General features: G+C 35.0%; 1 protein-coding gene across 3 annotated transcripts in view; it reads left to right on the top strand.

The window, feature by feature from the left end:
- SLC23A2 (solute carrier family 23 member 2) overlaps positions 1 to 21,602 on the top strand; it is a 106,658-nt gene that overhangs the window by 52,522 nt on the left and 32,534 nt on the right. For all 3 annotated transcript variants that reach the window (XM_056813459.1, XM_056813462.1, XM_056813461.1), the window contains 5 exons: positions 12,200 to 12,298; positions 12,947 to 13,063; positions 17,985 to 18,142; positions 19,964 to 20,052; positions 21,452 to 21,522. In XM_056813459.1, coding sequence (XP_056669437.1) covers positions 12,200 to 12,298; positions 12,947 to 13,063; positions 17,985 to 18,142; positions 19,964 to 20,052; positions 21,452 to 21,522 — 534 coding nt within the window. The remainder of the gene's footprint in view (positions 1 to 12,199; positions 12,299 to 12,946; positions 13,064 to 17,984; positions 18,143 to 19,963; positions 20,053 to 21,451; positions 21,523 to 21,602) is intronic.

A 21,602-nucleotide genomic window follows, 5' to 3' on the forward strand; every position in this document is an offset into this window, starting at 1 on the left:
GTTGTAAGAGCAAACTCATACATAACCAAACCTGCAGAATAAAACCATAAATATACTGAAGTAAAAGATGACTCCACCAGTTCTTTCTCTGGCAGTGGATAGCATTTCCTGTCATAAGTCTTTCATGATTATCCCAAATCATTGCATTGATGAGAGTAGCCAAGTTCTCATATTTGATCATCTTACAATATTGCTATTACTGTGTACATTGTTCTACCAGTTCTGCTTATTTTGTTCTGCATCAGTTTCTGCAGATCCTTTTAGTTTTTTCTGAAACCATCTTATCATTTCTTCTAACACAATAGTATCATCAACATGTACCACAATTTATTCAACCATTCTCTTATTGATGGATATCCCCTCAATTTCCAGTTCTCTACAAAAAGAACTGCTCTAAATATTTTTGCACAAGTAGGTTCTTTCCCCTTTTTTATTATGTGATGAACAGTATTTAGAGAACTGGGGATACAAAGACCAAACTGAAGTATCATTCCCTGTCCTAAAGGAGGCTTAAATTCTAGTGGAGGAAACAACATATAAATTATGTAGCAATATGTGAAATAAACTCAACCTTCTTTTCCCACTTTCTATCATGATGCTTTGCTTTTATATAGCTATAGTCATTGGTAACAAACTTATTGTTTAAAGGATAATCAATGTACACTTTGAAAAAGATGAAAAAATTAAAATTTCAGTTAGAATTAGAACAAAATACTAGAGATTAATCTCTATGGGATTTTAAAAAGTGCCTTTTGGTTTTACTCAAAATGAAAACCTTACTAGATCTTTCTTAATGTATTTTGCTGTTCTTGCTGGCCATAACCTGGGACTTTTAAAAACTAAGGATTTTTGTATCTGAGTTAAATGTCAAAGAAATCACCTGTGACATACAATTCAGAAGGCACCTTCATCTGATTGGCAGGGTGGAAGGAAATCAGCAGGTTGGGTGGGTGGGGAAACCCTTTCAGTTTATTTTTGGAGAGTTCAGGGAAAGCATTAGCTAATGGGTTGGGAGGAGTCAGGAAAATCCTTATGTAGGAGTTGATGGATAGTTGAGATGTGAAGTAAGTAAGATATGAGGTGGGACAAAATGACATGTGCTACAGGTTTGAAGGATATGTTCGAATGTCTTCATGATTTCAGACTTCAAGGATTTGAAGGATTGTTATGTAGAAAAGGAATTAAACTTGGTTCTGCTTGGCCCCAGAAGACAGAAACAGGAGCAATGGGAATTCCAGTGAGGGAAATTTTAGCTAAATATTAGAGTATAACAGTTACAATTATCCAAAAGTAATATAGTTGGGCAATAGTCAATTCTTTATCATTAGAAGCTTTCAGGTGGAGGCTTGATATATTCCTTTCTCTCACTCCCTTCCTCTTAGCTTTTACTTCCTACAGGAAGCCTCTTTTGATTCCTCTAGTTGTAAGTATCTTCTTTCTCCTCATATTATTTGTGCATATATATGTATAACCTGTGTATATGTTATGTTTTTCTGGTAGAATATAGTCATTTTGAAGACAAGAATTTCTTCATCTTTTTGTCCTTTACCTTAGCTCCTAACACAGTGCCTTGTATATAGTAAGGGCTTAATAGGCTCAAAATAAAAAAGAAGCTTTTTTTCTGGGGACACTGAGAAGTTAAAAGACTTACAATATATAGTAAACATCAGACCCAGACATTAGATTCAAAACCTCAGTTGGGAGAGGAACAAAGGAATGAATGCACAGCTGATGTTCTTATTTCTTCAAATGGAGATTCTGAGGAGGAACTTTAGTTCACTGCAGTGCTTTTGGATTTTTTTTTAAACCCTTACCTTCTGTTCTTAGAATCAATACTTTGTATTGGTTCCAAAGCAGAATAGAAGTAGGGGCCAGGCAATGAGGATTTACTGACTTGCCCAGGGTCCTACAGCTAGGAAGTATCTGAGGTCACATTTGAACCCAGGACCTCCCATCTCTGGACCTGGTTCTCAATCCCCTGAGCCACCTAACTGCCCCTACCTTGATAGATTTTGAAATAAACAGTTGTTATTTTCTATAATTTCTTGGAACTTAAGAGTCTAGACCTGTAGTAGTACATAGAGGATTGAATCTAGGCTTATTATCTGGTAACTACAGTTAGGAAATGAAGAGAGAGCAGGAAAGCCCCTAAAAAAATGTTGTCAGGTATTAGAAGTTAGGCTTATTGTGATAACAGAACATGGAAAATAGAATATTTAGCCCTTAAGTAAATCATGTTAAAATTTGGCACCTGTTTTTAAAGGCAATATGGTATATGTGAATGCAGTATAACAATAAATCAGAACAAAAAACATAGCAGAAATTGTTGAAGCACTACCATTTATTAGTAATACCTTTAGGGAAGTACAGCCAGGGAAAGATAGCATGTTAGCTCTGTAATCCCAGTGTGTGGATTAGTATTTTATTGACTGTTGAACCTGTTGGGCCTCCAAAAGAAACCTAGTTAAAAACCTGAACTAAATGAATGCTGGCATAGACACAGATATGTAATACAATCTACTGTGTGTATCAGCAAGGTCAGGTTTTTTACTTTGAAGCTCAGGTTTGAGGAAATATTTTTAAAATGCTTAAGCTTTTACTTCCTCTACCTTCTTTAAAAACTGTTTGTCGGGGGCAGCTGTATAGCTCAGTGGATTGAGAGCCAGGCCTAGAGACGGGAGGTCCTAGGTTCAAATCTGGCCTCAGACACTTCCCAGTTGTGTGACCCTGGGCAAGTCACTTGACCCCCATTGCCTAGCCCTTACCACTCTTCTGCCTTGGAGCCAATACACAGTATTGACTCCAAGATGGAAGGTAAGGGTTTAAAAAAACAAACTGTTTGTCTAGGATTATTTATACCTTTTCTTTGGATAGAAACAGCAGGTTATTTAGTGGAAAAAGAAGAGTGTAAGGGTGAGGATTTTTGGACTATATGCTTGAGCATAAAAAGTGATCTTTTGGGGTTCAGCCTAATCAAACAAAAACTGAAAACAGTGATAGTCATGATAGTAGGAATGTGTTACATAAGAAATATATTTGATAATATAAACTAAAATTTATATAGCTCTGTAGGTTTTATAAATTGTTTTCACCATAATAACCTTTGAGGTAAATATTGGAAGCAATACTATCTCCATTTTATAGACAGGAAGCTGAGACTCACATACTTTCCCATTCTCAGTTATTAAATGGTAGAGCTAGGGAATGAAATTTGTTCTAGTTCTTGATCTAGTACTGTTTCTGTTATATTGTTCCACAAACTTTATTATCATTCAGCTTACTGGTTTGGTTTCCTTACTATGTTTTGTATCCTCAAAAATCCCGCTGTACTAAAGATATTGAACTGAAGAATGAATCATTCCTTAAAGGGATTTATAAACTATCCCTTTCTAAAACTCCATCCTTCTCTAAATCTTATGAGAATTAAAAAAATCTCATATTAATGCAATCGAATAGGCTTTCAATTGGTTGAAATGTTAAAAATAATTCTCAAAATTCATCTTTTGGGAAAGAGGTTCTATGCTCAGGCATCATAAACCAACTTAGTTGAAAGTAGTTAAATAAGCTGACATTTCTAGTGCCCAATATATTATAACTTCAGATGAAAGATTTTGACTTGCCACATTTTACCTCTGTATATGGGGTGGGGGGGGTAGGGTGTTACAAAATTTTGACTTTTTGTCCTGTTCTCATTTTGAAACCTTACGTTTTTTCATAAATCATATATGGACCATAACTGAGAGAATAACTGGTTTAATTTCCTCCCCTTTCTTCATTTGTAGCTCAACCTTCCTTTTGCTGTAAATTGATACTTACACTGAAAGTGATTCTATAATCTAGGGAACATATGAAGTAGAGAACTTATTATGAAATCCAGGAAAGTAATTGCTGTTTTTAGGAGTAAGAATAGACAGTGTTCTCATTCTTATGTCCTAAGACAAAAATACCAAGTTATCAGCAGCTAGATTTGAAATAGTTGTTTGATTAGGTTATAGCATGAGGGAATTTTTCAGAAATGAGTCTAAGAAGAAATGAAGGAGTGCTATTTGATGTACAGAAAGATGGCCAATTGCAAGCATAATAAGGTGCCTGAAAGAAAACACTAAACTAAGAGGCTCAGACTTGGGAGGAGCATAAAATTAACAGTGGGAAGGAAAGTCAGATTGTAGGTGGGACTTGGGGTTGTTGTAGAACTTTAAAAAGAGGGGATAAGGAGCTTAAAGTATCCACTGAGAAGTGACAGAGAATCAAACCTCAGGAAACTGGGCTAAGCATTACAAGAGGTGGAACCTTTGTGGACTGATGGATAAATGGAAAGGGAGTGAGGTGAGTAAGTAGGAAGTTCATTGTGGATGATAAGGACAAATACAGAAATGTAAGAGGATACAGTATATAGGAAAAGACAACATGGGATTTTTTTTTTCTTTCAGAGAAGTGGCGATTCGTGGTAAGTCATTACACAATACTTTTCTAAAGTTAAATTTCAAAATAAGGTACTTTTTTTGGAAGCTACACGGGAAAGAAGTTAAAGCAGAATGATAGAAATGATCCCTTTTTCAGAGGAAACACAAGACCAGAATGCTAAATCCTTTATGTGAATATTTTATAATAGCTCTGTATTAGATTATAAATCAGGACCCTTAACTCATTAGAAATTCTAGGATATTGTATTTTTTCCCTTAAAATTTTAAAATTTTCCCTGATTTTATAGTTATCATAACCTCCTTGTAACAAATAGGTTGTTCTTTTTTGGCTCTCCATTGTGTAAGAATAGTGTGTTTATCAGTATTATACTTTGCATTCATCCAAAGATCAGTCACTTAGAAAGCATCTGTTAAGTAGCAAGCTTTGTACTGAGTACTGCGGCTCAAAGCTGAAAGGGAAATTGCTCTCTTTAGGGAGCTTATGTTTGCTTAGAGGAAAACTTTATGTGTACATATAAATAAAATACATGCAAAGCAGATAAAATAATATCTGGGGGAGGGGAAGGTAGTATTAGCTGGAGAGATTAGAAATGTGTCATGGAGGGAGGTGGTGCTGGAGCTGAATTTTGGAGGAAGTTAGGAATTCCAAGATGAGCCGGGTAGGCATGGGGGCATGAGATGAAATGTTATACAAGAGAAATGGCAGAGTGCCCAGCCTAGCAGTTCAGTAAAGTAATGTAAAAGTTGTGATGTGGAATAAGACCAGAAAGCGAGGCATGAGGCAAGTTTTGAAGGGCTTTACATTCCGGAGCAGTTGGTATTTATAGAGAGCAACTTTGGAGTAAGGGGAGTATTATCATCAGACCTGTAGGCTTTTGAAATATCACTTTGACACCTGTGTCAATGAATTGGAGAGACATAGGAGCTCACGGTTCTGAGGGTAAGCCTGAAATTTCCCTGAATCTAAGATGTATCTGAAGGATAGCTGATATAAAAGCATTTAGTTTAGTGTCTGTCACAAGTAAGTGCTATTATTATTATCATTATCATCATTATTATTGTTATTAAGAAGTAGTTTTCCATTATTTTACAATAATGCTTGTAAAACAAAGAATTTGAATTAATCAATTACAATTTAAGGAAAGTTGGTATCTTGAAATTAGTTTTATAAAAATAAAGCAGATTTGAATAACTAAGTAGACTTGTTCAGCATGTACTGTTAGATGCACTGTGCCTGTACATAGTAGGTACTTAAATGTTTATTGAATTAAATGAATATATCTCTTAAATATTTTGAAGTAGGTCATCTTAATTGCAAACGAATATTTGAAGAATTGGAAATATTGAAAGAAATTTACAATATATCTGCAATTGTTAGAATATTTTAAGTGGAAAATTAACAAAATTACATGCTGTGTAATGATTAAATTAAGGAAGAATTGAGAAAATGCACCTGCTTCTCACATTGCAAGGTGGAGAATAGAATACGTATGCACTGTCAGATACAGTAAAAAATTTTTTAAAATCTTTAATACAAGAGAAAGATACTAGGGGTGGGGTGGAGCAAATAGAAACACAATTTCCAAAATTGATATGATATAAAAATCAAAACAGTAATTAAAACCCTCCCTACTTCTCTCTGTATTCTCATCTCTACTACCTCATCCCACTCCTCCAGTTATTTATTTGTGGAGAAAATATATTAAGCACCATTATTTTAAATAAATAGTGCTAGATGCTGGTGAAACAGAGACAGTAATGAAACAGTTCCCTTCAGGAACCATGGGTTCTCCTGGGAGGAATTATATGTGTCCACTTAAGTCAATAAAAATATATTCCAAATACCTGGGGTAGGGGGACTCAAATATGGCTTATCAGGGAGGGCATTTTCAATGATGTAGTCCTTAACTTGAGCCCAGAGAACTCAGGATTTCCAGAAGTGGAAGAGAAGGAATGAGTGCATTATGTTCCAGGCATAGAAGACAACCTGTGTAAAAGCATGAAAAAGGGAAATGTAATGTGCATATGGAGGAGCAACTAAGCCTGTTAGATTGGGTCAGAGAATGTGTAGAGGAGATCACTCTATAAAGACAAACAGATTGGATTGACAGATTATCTAGCCAGCTTTACATGTCAGTCTTGTGGTAATAAGGAGCCAGGAAAGTTTGAAGGAGAGTAGAAAAGATCAGATGCAGGCTTTAGGAATATCACCTTGCCACTTTTGTTGAAAATAGATAGGATTATTGAGAAGACCATTTAGAAGCCTATTATAATAATCCAGGCAAGCAATCTAAATAATTACCTTAAGTAGGGTGGTGCTTGTGAGAATACAGAGAAAAGGATGGTCAGAGATGTTATAGAGGTAGAATCCATATGACTTGCAGCCAATTGGAGGAGAGGGGAAAGCATCCTAGCTTATTCTGAGGTTATGATGGTGAGATTCATAAAAGTTAGGAAGATGGGTGTGGTGGGGAGAATGAGTTCCTTTTTGGACACATTGGAGACTTTATAGATATTTAGCTGAAAATGTGGGCCTGGAAGTTGGGATGGGTGCTATTTGCAAAGAAATGACCATTGAATTAGTGATAGCTTTTGCCAACAAGAGTGTAGAGGAAGAAAAAAGAATACGGTTCCAAATAGAGACTTGCTTCTCTAGCCTCAAGATTTCAGATCAGAATGAGGACGATATATCCAAATCCTGTAGTAGTAGAACTAGAAGAGAGTGAAGTTGGGGGCAGCTGGGTAGCTCAGTGGATTGAGAGTCAGGCCTAGAGATGGGAGGTCCTAGGTTCAAATCTGGCCTCAGCCACTTCCCAGCTGTGTGACCCTGGGCAAGTCACGTGACCCTGGGCAAGTCACTTGACCCCCATTGCCTAGCCCTTACCACTCTTCTGCCTTGGAGCCAATACACAGTATCTAAAGCTACTAATAATTTAATTGTCAAATCAAGCATCTTTTTCTCAGTTATCTTCCTTGAGCTTTGTAGCACCGAAAGTTATTGACTATTCTTTCCCCTGGACTCCTCTTTTGGATGCCTCTTTCCTCTTGGAACCTCAAATCCAAGGTTTGACCACATTACCTCCTATTCAGTAAATGTCTGCCACTACCTATTAATTTTAGAATCGAATATGAATTCTGCTTTAGGCATTGAAAGTGCTTTATGAACTGGCCCTTTCCTACTTTTACTTCTTATATTTTACTTCTACTCCCAAACTCTAATGTCTGTCTAGAGTGACCTACTTGCTGTTCCTTTCACAGGATGCTCTAGATCAGCGGTTCTCAACCTCTCAATGTGTAGCAATGAGAATACATAATGCATATCAGGTATTTGCATTCCGAATCATAACTGTAGCAAAATTGCAGTTTTGAAGTAGCCACCAAAATGATCTTTTGGTTTGGGGTCACTGCAACATGAGGAACTGTATTGCGGGGTCACGGCATTAGAAAGGTTGGGAACCACTGCACTAGATCTTCCATCCCCATGACTGCAGTACTTGCCCTCCTCACTTTAGTTTCTTTGAGTAACTGGCTCTTGGCAAAGCCTTTCCTGGTCTTTCAGTCTGTCATTGCCTTCTCTTCTAGGTTACCATATATTTGCTTTATATATATCTCATGTGCATGTATATGTATACATGTGTGTATGTGCATCCTGGCTTTATATTAGAACGTTAGTACCACCAACATTAAGCACTTAAACAAGCTCCAATTAATTGCTTTGAGGGCTCTTCCAGCCCTATATATCTGTTTATACCTTTGATAAAGACTTTGATAGACCTGGAAAAGGTTTGGAGCAGATTAAAGAGATAACTACAACTGTATAGTGTATAGAACACAGATTTGGATTCAAGAGACCTGAATTCTGTTCTTGCTTTGTTGGCTGTATACCTTTGTTCAAATCTCTTCCATTTCTTCTATGAACCAGACAAAAGTGTTATGAAGAAAGTGCTTTTCCAACTGTAAAGCACCATAAAAATGTGACTTATGTATTTAGTCTATCTCATCTATCTATCTATCTATCTATCTATCTATCTATCTATCTATCTATCTATCTATCTATCTATCTATCTATTCGTCTGTCTGTCCGTCCGTCCATCCATCTACTCATTCATCCATCTGTTATCTTGGGCTAAAGTTTCCTCATTTTCAAATATTTTCTCTTTTTATGTTGAAATTTAATCTGAAAACATGAAGACGTGTGTATCTTCCATATTTCACTATGATGTCAGTTGTTCAAAAGTGCTGGTTACTTAGATGCTTGTTAACTAGTGTTAGTACATTTTTAAAATAGGTGGTAAACTTGAGATTTGCTTAACAATACCAAGCTATGTAAAACTATTTCCTTCTAAGAGTTAATACTTGCTTCCTCTTTCCAGAGGGTTTTATTATAATTTCAAAATTGATAGGAACCACAAAAAAAAGATTGCACTATGGTTTTCAAGCATGACACTTGGGAGATGTTTATTGAATACTCTGCTATGTGTCTTCCACTGTCAAACATATTATCTTTCAATAGACTTCTTTTTAACAGGAGGTTGTTTTTGTTTATCGGAGAGAGTTAGAATTAAAGTCAATTTTTTTGTAGCACTTTAGAGTTTTCAAGATACTTTACTTATAATGCCCCCCTGTCAAGTACATAGAGAAAGTATTATTCCCATTTCACAGCTAGGTAAATGAAATTAGAAGTGTCACAAAAAGCATGTCACTTCTCTCTGAATAGTTTTTAGTCATGGAGATATTTGTAGTGCATCTAGAACTCCTCTTTCCTATTTCAAGTTGTGTTCTATTCTACGGTGCCTGTAGTACTTGTGGAAGAAAAGTATAATAAAAGCTTTCTTTTATTTATTTATTTTGGTTCAGAAGTCAGTGCAGAATAATTTTCCTCTTTATTTTCAGATTTTCTGCCCTCCCCTATTCTAAAAATAAGGTCAGTACAGAGTAGAATAGCTGATATAAGATAAATATTAATGGTAATCACATTAGACCAGATCCCCAGATAGCTGATAACAATTTCAAAACTGAAAAGGTTAAGAGCTTCTGACCTTGCTTAGATTTTAAAGCCCTAGGAGATTTCCATTTATTTATAGATTCATTATTTACTCTGGTCAGCCTGGTGTATGGTGTAGCACCTTGGATAAAATGATGGACTTGGAGTCAGGCAGCCTTAAGTTCAAATTTGCCCCTGACACCTATTAGTACTATGATCCTGAGCAAATAACTTAATCTCTTTTGCCTCATTTTCCTTATCTGTAAAATTGGGATAACAGTAGTATCAACTTCCCAGGATGATTGTGAAGATTAAGTGAGATATTTGTAAAGTGGTTTACAAGCCTTAAAACACTATATAAATCCTAGTTTTTGTTGTTAGTTGTTATGAAAGGGTGAATTTAGAGGCAGGGTGGTGAAGGGAACCTCTAAAGCTGTGATTTAATTGGTACAGGAATCCCTAAGATGAAACACTTTTAACCCTATGCAGATTGGCAGCCTTGAAACACTGAGAACTCAAGTGATTTGCCTGCTATTTTACAAACTAGGTTCTATAGCTAGTTATTGGCAGTGTTTCTTTTCTCATTATTACTTATATACTTGACACTCCAGATACTTTTAAAAAACTTTAAATAATAAATCTTATTTCAACTTTTGGCAGTTTGAACAGACTGTCTCAGTGCTCAATGATATTGTTGTATTATCCTTGTGTAAATAAATGCTTGAATAAAACCAATTTAATATAGGAACTCTATAGTAATGGCAAACCACTCTTATACCTTTGTCAAGAAAATTTCAAATAACAAGTGACTTCAAATAACAATCGGATACAACTGAACAACAACAAATTAGTCCAAAAATCCACTCACCTTGTTAAGTACCTAATACATATTAACTGATAAGTGAAGTTAGGTCCTAGTTGGTTACATGTTGTTTACCTTTAGTGATGGAAATGAAAACAGTGACTGGTCTCAGAGATGACAATACATCTTATCTCCTCCAGATTGTAAAGTGCCATTGGAAGTTTTCTATTATCTGAGTACTGCTGTAAGTAATACAAAGGAAAATCATAGACATTATTAATATTAAACAAACTTTCCAAGATTGTTAACATAGAAATAATATTTAGACATTAATCTTTTAAAATTAGTATTATCTAGCAGTTTTAAAGGCACTTCCTCCAAAACGCAACAAATCAAAAAATCTTTTCTGATGAATTGATTTCAGTATTAAATTATAATGTGTTTTAAGAGACTGGATTTTTTTTTTTAACTCTGAAAAGTTTAAATAAGGCAGATGGATTTATAAGGAAATCTCACACGCACACACACACACACATACATACACACCCCCTCCCTTTCTCTCCCCCTTCTATAATAAGATCAAAGATGAAGAAATAGAAGTGAAATAATATGGCCAAAGGGACCCTAAAGAGCCAGCTGGGCCTCCACCCCACTCTTAGTGCCACTCAACCAGGAGGGCTCCCTTATTTAAGAAGCTTCTTTGCCATCACCATTCTTATTACCCGCCCCCCCCTCCACACCCTCCCCCACTAGACCTATTTGTCAAAGCTTTAGTGCCCCTACCCTTTTCTGCCTAAGCACATCTTTTTCTTCACGACTCTTCCCTACCCACTTAGCTTTTGCTACTGTAGGTCTCTATAAAAGCAGAATCTGTGGGAAGTGATATAAGAAATCCTAGCTGCTAGCATGTCTGAGTTTCTAGGTTCTTTTGGGATTAGGGAATAGGATATTTATGTTTGGAAGCAAGTACATGGATGGATTCCTGGTATCTCCAATTTGAATTTAAAATATCTCACAAAAACGTTAGATTCTCTAGTTAATCCTGCAAAGGGCTAAGTAGTCTTATGGAATGTTAAATAGACTAAAAGTTAAATAAATTTGGGAAACATTTCCCATTATAACATTGTTTCAGTGGGAAGGCTCCTGATTTTCAAACAACTTGACATAGAATTAAACTTTTATAATTCAGTCTCTTCATAAGTTAGGGATTGCTTATTTTAGTATTTATTAATTTCTTTTGGCATATAACAAGTGAGGGAGCAGCCTGAGGGTTGGTCAGTTCCAACAATTCCTTCTTGGCACTAGATGCATAAAATTCATATTTTAGGTTTTGTGCAGTAACATAACATTAATTGCAAAAATGAAGGCTAGCCTAAACCAATATGGGATTTAAAATTGGATCTGGGCTATCTTGAGGATCTGGTGGCTAGGTTTTGTTTTTATTTTATTTTTAGAGTTCACTGTGTTCATATCTCTTACCTATTTAATAGGTCATGTACTGTTCATAATATGACAGAATTTCAATAATAAAACTGGAGTCCAGTTAATTAGAGAATTTGATGTAGTAAGCAATATTGTTCTTTGAGTTAATGAATGTTGATAAAGAACAGAGATGCTTAGCAGGGAACACGTATCCTGTGAATGTTTTGTTTTGTGGGTGAACAGTTGTTACGAGCCAAATATGTTTTTGTAAGAACCCATGAGTGGATTGAAATTCTACTTTTGGCTAAGCAATACGAGCATTTACTTTTCTATTAAATAAAAAAATGTTTGGAGTAAAAATTTCCTGTAAGAAATAATAGTGGTGGTTTTGTTACACTTTCACAATGCATTTTTAGAATAAATTAGCTGTTATTTTTAAGTCTTTGGCAAACTTTGAAATCTATCTCAGCTTTTTGGACTTAATAGGATTTGCAAAAAGCTTCAGATTTTGTTTACAAAAAAGCATAGTATATTGAAATAATAATTTAATGGAATATTTCTTTCTAGGTGGTGATAAATGGAGGAGCCACATCAAGTGGCGAACAGGACAATGAGGACACTGAGCTAATGGCAATCTATACCACAGAAAATGGCATAGCAGAAAAGGTATTGTTTTTCACTCATATGAGAAACCTTTGATTCCCACATAGCAAAGCAGATTTCTTGAATTTGGTTGGAAATTACTTCTTTATCTTTTTTTTTTGTCTCTTTTAACTTATCTGATTAAATATACTCATGTATAATACCCTTTTAATATATTTCAAATCTGTGACCAGAAATAGAATAAAGAACAACAGTGCTTGGACTCAACTTACTGGTATTTAGACCATTTGCTAGTTGATCTTCTTGTATTAAAATCTTCTTTTGAAAAGAAACAGAAGACTTTTTAGTCAGTAAAACCTGATTTTGGATCCTGATTCTACCATTGGGTGATTCTTCTTCTTTTTTTATTTTTTAAAGCCCTTACCTTCTGTCTTGGAACCAATCAAGTCAGAAGAGTTGTAAGAGCTAGGAGATGGGGATTAAGTGACTTGCCCAGGGTCATACAGCTGGAAAGTGTCTGAGGCTAGATTTGAACCTAGGATCTCCTGTCTCTAGGCCTGACTATCAATCCACTGAACTACCCAGCTGCCCCCTGATTATTCTTGATAGTAACATTTAAAGTGATAGGTTTTATTTTATTGCTACTTTTTTGTCACTATCACTCAAAATGCTGAATTTCAAGTTAAGCAACTGTTTCTTCTCATTCTACAGAGTTCTCTGGCAGAGACATTGGACAGCACTGGAAGTTTAGATCCCCAGAGAACAGATATGATTTACACAATAGAAGATGTGCCTCCTTGGTATCTTTGTATATTCTTAGGACTACAGGTAAGTTTCTTAAAAATGGTTAGAAATTAGTACCACTATTCAGTTCATCAATGTTTTACTTTTCTATCATCATAAAATTATTCTTTGATTTACTTATTAGTATATACTAAATTTTTATTTAACGAATTAATTATACATGCCAAAATCTTTTCTGAAATGGCAAATTTCCTATGTTTTCCTCCATTTATAGTGGAAGGATAAAAGGAGATGGATATGTAAAGCTGGAGAAAGGAAGGGAGATAATGTAAAGAAGGTGCAGGGAAGTAAGGCATGTGTAGCATACTAGGTATAAGTATCTTGAAAGTATTATTGATGTATTGATATTGTGTCTTATGTGTTCATATACCAGACTCATGGTCATGTTATTTATTGATTATTGTATTTCCAAATCTTAATTCCAAAGGACAAAAGAATTCCTGAGCAGGATCCTAGCTCACACCTTGTTAGACCACATTCCTTACCAAGTCACATGTTTGATTAACCTCCTCCTCTTTGATTAAGTGATTGACAATTGAGCCAGTGTTAAAGCCTATGCCATGTCACATGTTCATTAGCTACCTCCCACTCCACATTCCTAAACTCTCCAATAAAAGTTTGAGGGCACGGGGTGTAGAGCTCTCTCAATACCATCAGAGGGGCATGGACAATGGAGCCCATATTTTTTAACTCCTTGTCTTTGAGTCTTTATTCCTTTGTTTCTCGCTCTCAATTTCTCTTTCTCTCCTCTATCTTTTTTCCCTCAGTTTCCAATTTCCTTCTCAGGTGTCCACCCACGAGAATATTAATATGTAACTACAGGAGGTTATAGCATGGCAAATAATAAAAAGGGAAGGGAAAGAAAGATAGCTGAAAAAAAGAAGGAAGAAGCAAAGACAGGGACTTTCTAGTCTTCCTTAAAAGGCCTGTATTTATCAATATTTGTTATATGTGTTTTATGTTAATACTTTTAACAAATTATGGAGAATCCCAAAGAAAACCTTAATTGGCTCAAATATAAATAAAATTTTGAAGATATGATTCACCCTTTATAGCTGTGAAGCACAGGAACATTGATTCTATTGCCTTTTTCATAGGCCTTGTTATAATTTTGTTCACATTTAACCTCACAAACCTACTGTCTCTTAGCAGGAAAAAGGATGGTTGAAGAGGATGCTTAGATGAGGTTAAGTGAGAGTTTTATACTGGAAATAGGCAAAGTTTTATTTTTGCCACCTTCCCTATCCCCAAATATTCCACTTTAGAATTACAACTCTTCCATCTTGTTATAAAAAATTGTATCATTTCAGGAACTGTACAGGATTTTCTTAGAAATAGGAAGATTTCTTTTTTTTTTTTGCAGTGATAAGCAATAACATTCTTGTAGCTTTTTATTCATTCTAATCTTTCTTCTGAAGGAAAGTCTATGTCCTTATTGTACATACATAACTGATTCAGGGATAGCCTTTACATTAATAAACAGTTTTCTGTCCTCTACAATAGATTTAATTTCTTTTTTTTTTGTGATTTCATTTGGCCTTTATGGTGTGTCCTAGTCATTCTTTTCTCATAAATGTTGTATATAAGTTTTCTGTTTCTTGCATTCCTTCTTCCTAACTGTGCTTTCCCAAATATTTCTTATTGTCCTCATCTTTTTCTACCTTTATATTGGAAGAGGTCAATCAAGCATCAGAATCTATATTAAGTTGGAGGGTCTTTTTGAACTCCTTGTAGAATTTTCTTACATTTCATCCTTTCCAATTCCATTTTGGAAAGAAGAATAATGAGAAAAAAGATATGGCATACACTTGCTCTTTAAACATGTTTTATTGAAAAATGGGAAACATAACTGAAATGACTTTGATGTGGATAGTCAAAGGAGTCTGGTGGAGAGTTGGAAGGGACCTTTGATGCTATCAAATCTTAATTCCCTTATTTTATAGATAAGAAAACTTAAGTTTAGAGAAATTTAAGTGATTTGCTTCCTACAGCTAATAAGCATTGGAGGCAGGATTTAATCTCAATGTCTTGTCCAGCACTCTAAACCACTCAAGTTTATGGAGAAGTTTTTTTTTTTTAACCCTTCTGTCTTAGAATTAATACGAACTTATTGATATTCTAAGGCAGAAGAGAGTTAAGGAGTAGGCAATTGGGGTTAGTTGACTTAACTAGGATCATATAGCTAGGAAGTGTCTAAGGTTAGATTTGAATCCAGGTCCTCCAGGCTCCAGACTTGTTGCTGTATCCACTGTGCTAAACCTACCTGCCCCTAACCAGAAATTTAATAGATGTTAATTGGTTGCCTCAACATGAATATGAAAACCCCTTTAAATCAGACATTTGATTCACTTGTTAGGTGAATATTGATCAATGGCATACGTAGGATTTAAATTAATGTCCAACACTCCAAGAATTATATTTTATGGAGTTTATTAATAATCACTTGAAGTAGAAGGAATAAAAAAGAAATAGAAGTAAAAAACCTAATTATCTAACAAAATTTAAACCATGTGAGCAAGTTCTCCTGCCTCTCCCTCACCTCACCTCCATAGCACACTATCACCAAAAGAGAGAGAGAGATGTTGCTACCCCAAATCTATATCCTCCCTACGTCAGTTTATAACGTGAGAAGGAACATGGGATGCTGGCAATTGGAGTTCTATGGTACAGAAATTAATTACACAATCCCCCTGTGATTCCTGTGGGAAGCATGCATGTAGAAATCGCCTAGATTTATATGCCAAGTTTCCACATGGAATCAGTACACATAACCAACCTGTATCTCTAAAGATCTTTAACTAGAGGTATAGACAGATTTCAAGATCAAGTTCGAAGGTAAAAGAGATGGTCACAGGAAGTTTGTCCCACGTTTAAAAACTATTCCTTTCCTTCCTTCCACTTTATGTGAACCAATTGCAGATTTAGCTTTGCTTAGGACTGCCCAGGGTGCAGTCAGTGGTTCTGCTTTGTCCCTCACTATAGCACATGTGAGTCACAGACCCCCCCCATACTTAAGGATAAGTGGGGTGTATAAGCTTCTGGTAATTAAATCTAAAAGTGGACGAGAGGAGAGTTAATCCCATCTTCATGCATAGGTAATGTATGTTTAAAAGATAAACTCATTTACTACCTTCTTTCTCAGAATCAATACTTTGTTTTGGTTCCAAGGTAGAAGAGTGGTAAGGGCTGGGAAATGGGGGTTAAGTGACTTGCCCAGGGTCACACAGCTAGGAAGTGTCTGGGGATAGATTGAACCCAGGATGTAGGCCTTGCTTACAAGTTAAAAAAATGATGATGAATGATTTTGATCATCATTTGCCTCATGGAGCAGAGGAAAAAAGTGGAAGACAAAACCAAGCTTAAAGAAAATTCGAGCAAGATATCCAAATAATCAAAATTATCCCATGAGAATATTTAAAGGTGAAAATATAAGGAGAAGAAAAATGGAAATGATCTTCAAAGATTTGTTAACAACAAACTCTTTGCTTTCGGGGATACTAGAGCCACCATACTTAGATTCTGGCATCACTATCCTGAACATACACAGTAGAGAAATAGAAATGGATTTGAAGAGATCAATGATTGAAGGTCTGAATGTGTCTGTTGGTATCCCAAGTAGTGACAAATGTGAGGGAGACAATTGAGGGAACACAATTTGAAAAGCTGGAAAGACACCAAAGAAGGTGTGAGGAAAATCTCATACCTTCCTAAAGTAATACCAGGAAAAGATGACCAAGAACCACTGATTTATATGCCTACTTTCTGAATTATTCAAAATATTTGTGTCATTTATGTATAAGGTTAATGAGGTTATTAGTAGGAAACAAACAGACTTTTGCAAGCAGTATTCAACACTAGGCCATAATTTGCTATTTTGCAATTAATATATCGACATAGAAAATATAATATTCTATTGTATTGTTATGAAAAGGCATTTGTTGGAGCAGCAGTTTAGTGGCTCAGTGGATAGAGAGCTGGACCTGAAGAATGGAGGTCCTGGGTTCAAATGTGGCCTCACACTTTCTACCTGTGTGACTCTGGGCAAGTCACTTAACCCCCATTGCCTAGCCTTTACAGCTCTTCTGTCTTAGAACCAATACTAATTCTAAGTATCCATTCCAAGGTAAGGGTTTTTTAAAAAAAAATATCATTTGTTTTGATAGAGCAAAATACTATTTTAAAGGCTGTTTTTCAATCAGATATCTCTTAAGAATGAATGAATTAAAATCAATTTAAGTGTTTACTTTGTCATTGTGTATAAATGGAGATTTAATTTTAAATTTTACAATTGAACTGTGCTAAGTGCTTTGGATACAAATAGAAAAATTGAGACAGGCCCTTCTCTCAGGATTTAAAATTTAAATATAAAATATAGCTACGGGGTAGGTGAAATGATCTGGAGGTCCTAAGGCTGTTGTAGTGGGATAGATGGCAAGGTCCTGAGGTCCTTAAGATTACATTTATAGGTTATATGGCAGTGTGTGCCTCCCCTTGATTCCTCCTCAAGTCATCTTCTTTCATTCCTCTAAACAAACAGTACCAGAAGGGCTTATTGAGGCATAAAGAATGTCTTGCCCATTGTCTCAGAATGATAATGTCAATTTTGTGACAGTCTTTTTTAGGAAAATATTTTTCAAATTTCCATTCTCTTTCCCTTCACGTGCAATTTTTTGGACATCTTAGAGGCTAAAACCTCTACTGGATATTATTTAGATATCATTTATTAACAAAAGCACAAGAAAATATGTATTACTACCTAGCTTAAACATTAATAATAGAATTTTTAAAAAATCAATACTTTAAAAGAAATTAATTAGCTCTATGTAATTTTAAAGATAGAAGTGGGACAAGGAAATAAGCCAGAATTATAAAACCGAAGAGGTATGTGTATGTGATGTATGTATGCATATATTTTTTAAAATCATCTGTCTTTTGTTGTCTATAGCACTATCTGACCTGTTTCAGTGGTACCATAGCAGTGCCCTTCTTGCTGGCTGATGCTATGTGTGTTGGATATGACCAGTGGGCTACAAGTCAGCTTATTGGGACCATATTCTTTTGTGTGGGAATCACAACTTTGTTACAGACAACGTTTGGATGCAGGTAAGATTTGAGATGTTAAGCCACTCTAAATTAATCATTGGAACATAGAACTGCACCATGATAGTGTTTGTATATTTTAGGAAATATTTATTATGGCCTGCTTATGGTCAGATGCAATGGCACTCTCATAAAACATCAAGTTTCAAATATTAACTAAAAATTGGACTTATAAGTGTGATTGGACAGCTTAAATTCAGAGACTTATGAAGATATATTTATAGAACCCAGAGCACTGTCATACTGCTAAGATCTGTGACCTAGATAAAGCCTCTGCTGGCTAAGGCAGACCACTACTATTCCCTTTGTAAAAGCAGCCCAGCTTAGGAACTTTTGGAGATAAATCTTGCTTCACGTCTGTACAGAGACCAAGAGACGTGCAGGCAGCATCAGGGATATGTGCCTGTGCATGCACATTGTGTATTCTAATTCCATGAGTTTTAGATGATCAAATGCAGTATTATTTCAGCTAACCTTTGATTCAGGCCTCAGTCTGTTGTAGCATTTAGCAGAATTCCATCTATGATGAAGCTAAAAAATGAAGAAAGAAAAGCTTGGCCTTCGACAGACCTGTGTGTTCTCATTTTGACACTCAGTAATTATGTGAAAGGGATATATATATATAAGTGGGACATGGGTTAGGTTTTATTCACCCTTGACTGTTAGCTGAACCTTGATCTCACCCTGTTAATTCCCACCCCAATCCACCCCAATTCAATCAGAATCAAGGATTCTCTCTCCTTGAGACATCATTTGGGATCTACTTCCTCCAGGACTCAGATCAGGTATTACTTTGTCCATGAAACTTTCTTCTAACCTCCCTTCAGATTTTCCTAAAGCATTGTGGTATTTCCAACTGTTCTTTCTGTTTTTCATTTACAGATAGATCTTATCTAGTGTGAGTGAATCCCATTTCACAGAATTAGTATTATTCAAAGTTATACTTTTGTTTGACCTGATTGTTGTTTACAGTCCAACGGAAATATAAAATGAGTTTTTTTGATTGTTGGTAACCCAAAATTTTCTTCACACCTCAGTTTCTGGATTGCTTTTTCTTGGGTATGAACTTGAATGGGGAAAAAATTACATCTTCATTTTCACTCACCTCTTAATGAGATTAAGCTATCTGGTTTGCTTCTTTTTATTTTTTTTTAACAGTATAATCATTCAGAAAGTATATCAATGTTTAGTTTAAGCTATTAGTCCAAATTTACTTCTGCTGATTCTTATCTGTTCTGTTTTGCCAATTTTTCAAATATTATGTAGTCTATACATTTTATTAGTTATATCTAGAATAATAGATTTTAGAATTACAAGGGAACTCAAGAGCCTGTTTGTCTTTCTAACAATTAGTATAGCCTGATATAGCTAGTGGCTTACTCTTATGACTACTGATTTGTTGTTACTATAGTGAGGATTCTTTTCTAGGTATGAATTAAACTAGGCAGCTGCTGAGAGCCCTTCTACCTCTTAAATTTGGTGATTCTAAGTGGGTATTGGACTGTGGGACTCTGATTCTTTCTGTCTCTTAAATCTTATGAGACACGAGGGAAGGAGTATAGAGACACAGTCTCCCCAAAGGAACAAGAAAGAAGGTGATCAGGAAGAGATATTGGGTCAGGCAGGTGACAGTGCACTGTAGTTTGCTTGGGCTGGCCCCAGCAAATAACACATCCATTCAGGTATGAGACATTTGCATGTTGGGTATTCCTAGCTCAAAAAATATATGCTTAGTTTGGATTTTTTGGAAACTAATTTTGTTATTCCATTATTTGTAGAGGTTTTTAGTATCATGATTATGGTTTCGTCCTCTTTTCTTTTCAGGCTGCCTCTATTTCAGGCCAGTGCTTTTGCATTTTTGGCACCAGCTCGAGCTATCTTGTCTCTGGATAAATGGAAATGTAATACTACAGGTAACTACTATTTCAAAATATATAATAATATCTACTCTATGAACTAAGTAATAAAATAATAAAGTCCTTCTTAGCATATTTTTTTCCTTTCTCTACTTTCTTACCAATTCTCAGGTCTTAGAAATGTATTTTACTAATAAAATGAATAAATACAGTGTTGGAATGAACACATAAAATGAGATCTCTGTTTTAGAAGGAGGAAAAATGAAATATTTAAGCTTAAAATATTTTAATGCAAAATCACAATGAATGAAATACTGTAAATACTTATTTTAAGTTAAACATACTTTATTGATTTTTATCATAATTTTTTTTCTCTGACAAGTCATTTTCACTTTTATTTTCTTAATAAGAGTACAGTTTAAGGCAGCTGGGTGGCTCAGTGAATAGAAAACCAGGCTTGCAGATAGTAGGACCTGGGTTTAGATGTGGCTTCAGACACTCCTAACAATATGACCATGGGCAAGTCATTTAACCCCAGTTATCTTACCCATACTGTTCTTCTGCCTTGGAACTGATATTTAATCTCAGTTCTAAGACAGACAGTGATATGGGTTTAAAAAAAAGTATGTATACATTATTCAGGTTTTCCTACATAATCAGATTTAGGGAAAAGTTGCAGATTATAGTTAAACCAGTGCTTATATGCATGTCGTTTGAGACACTGTGTATTTGAGACACACATGTGTTTATCATTTGAAATACTTTTTTAGTAGTGTTTCATTTCAAAGGAATTAATGAATGTCTCATGCTCTTGTAACTTAGATGCATCAAAATGATATCTTTTGAACTATTTATATGTAAACTATTAGAATAACAACTTTAAATATTAGTATCAGGTTAAGGAAGAGGAAAATTATGAAGATATTGAAGCCAGAGACATATGTTTTTCCTAATATTCATTTGTTTAGTTCACCCATGTAGTCTGAGACTTATATTTTTAGATTCTTGGAGCTGAATTTTCTCTACTTTATTTCCTTGGTGGCTTCTGGCATTGGCATCACAAAATTACTACAATATCATTGATTTGATTTAGTTTTTTTTTTCCAAATTCCATAAGAATTCAGTAATGTAATGCTTACCAAAGTGTGATTTAATTAAATTTGCTACTTGTAAAGGTTGACTTGTATTTAAGATCAAAAAGTGAATTATACTATAATTCTATTACTTTTATTGAGAATTAGGATTTTGCCTACAAGTTAGATGATCTGATATTAATGCTATAAATTCAGCTTTTATTATGGTAAGCCATACTTTTTTTGATGCCAGTAACAATATGGGTTTGAATTTATGTGTATATCAGAGTTGACTTTTAAAATACTAAAATTAATTGAATCATATTAAGCAATATCATTTCTCCAATTAAGAGACAAATTGCTTTTTCTTTTTTCTTTTCAAGATCTTTCAGTTACCAATGGAACAATAGATTTATTGCATACTGAACATATTTGGTATCCAAGAATACGAGAGGTAAAAAATAAGCATTTTTTCTCTGATGTGTCTCTGTCATTCTGTCAATCTTAACCTCATATTGCACCAAGTTTGATAAT

The sequence above is a fragment of the Monodelphis domestica genome, chromosome 1 (assembly GCF_027887165.1).
Source record: "Monodelphis domestica isolate mMonDom1 chromosome 1, mMonDom1.pri, whole genome shotgun sequence".
NCBI classification, from domain to species: Eukaryota; Metazoa; Chordata; class Mammalia; order Didelphimorphia; family Didelphidae; genus Monodelphis; species Monodelphis domestica.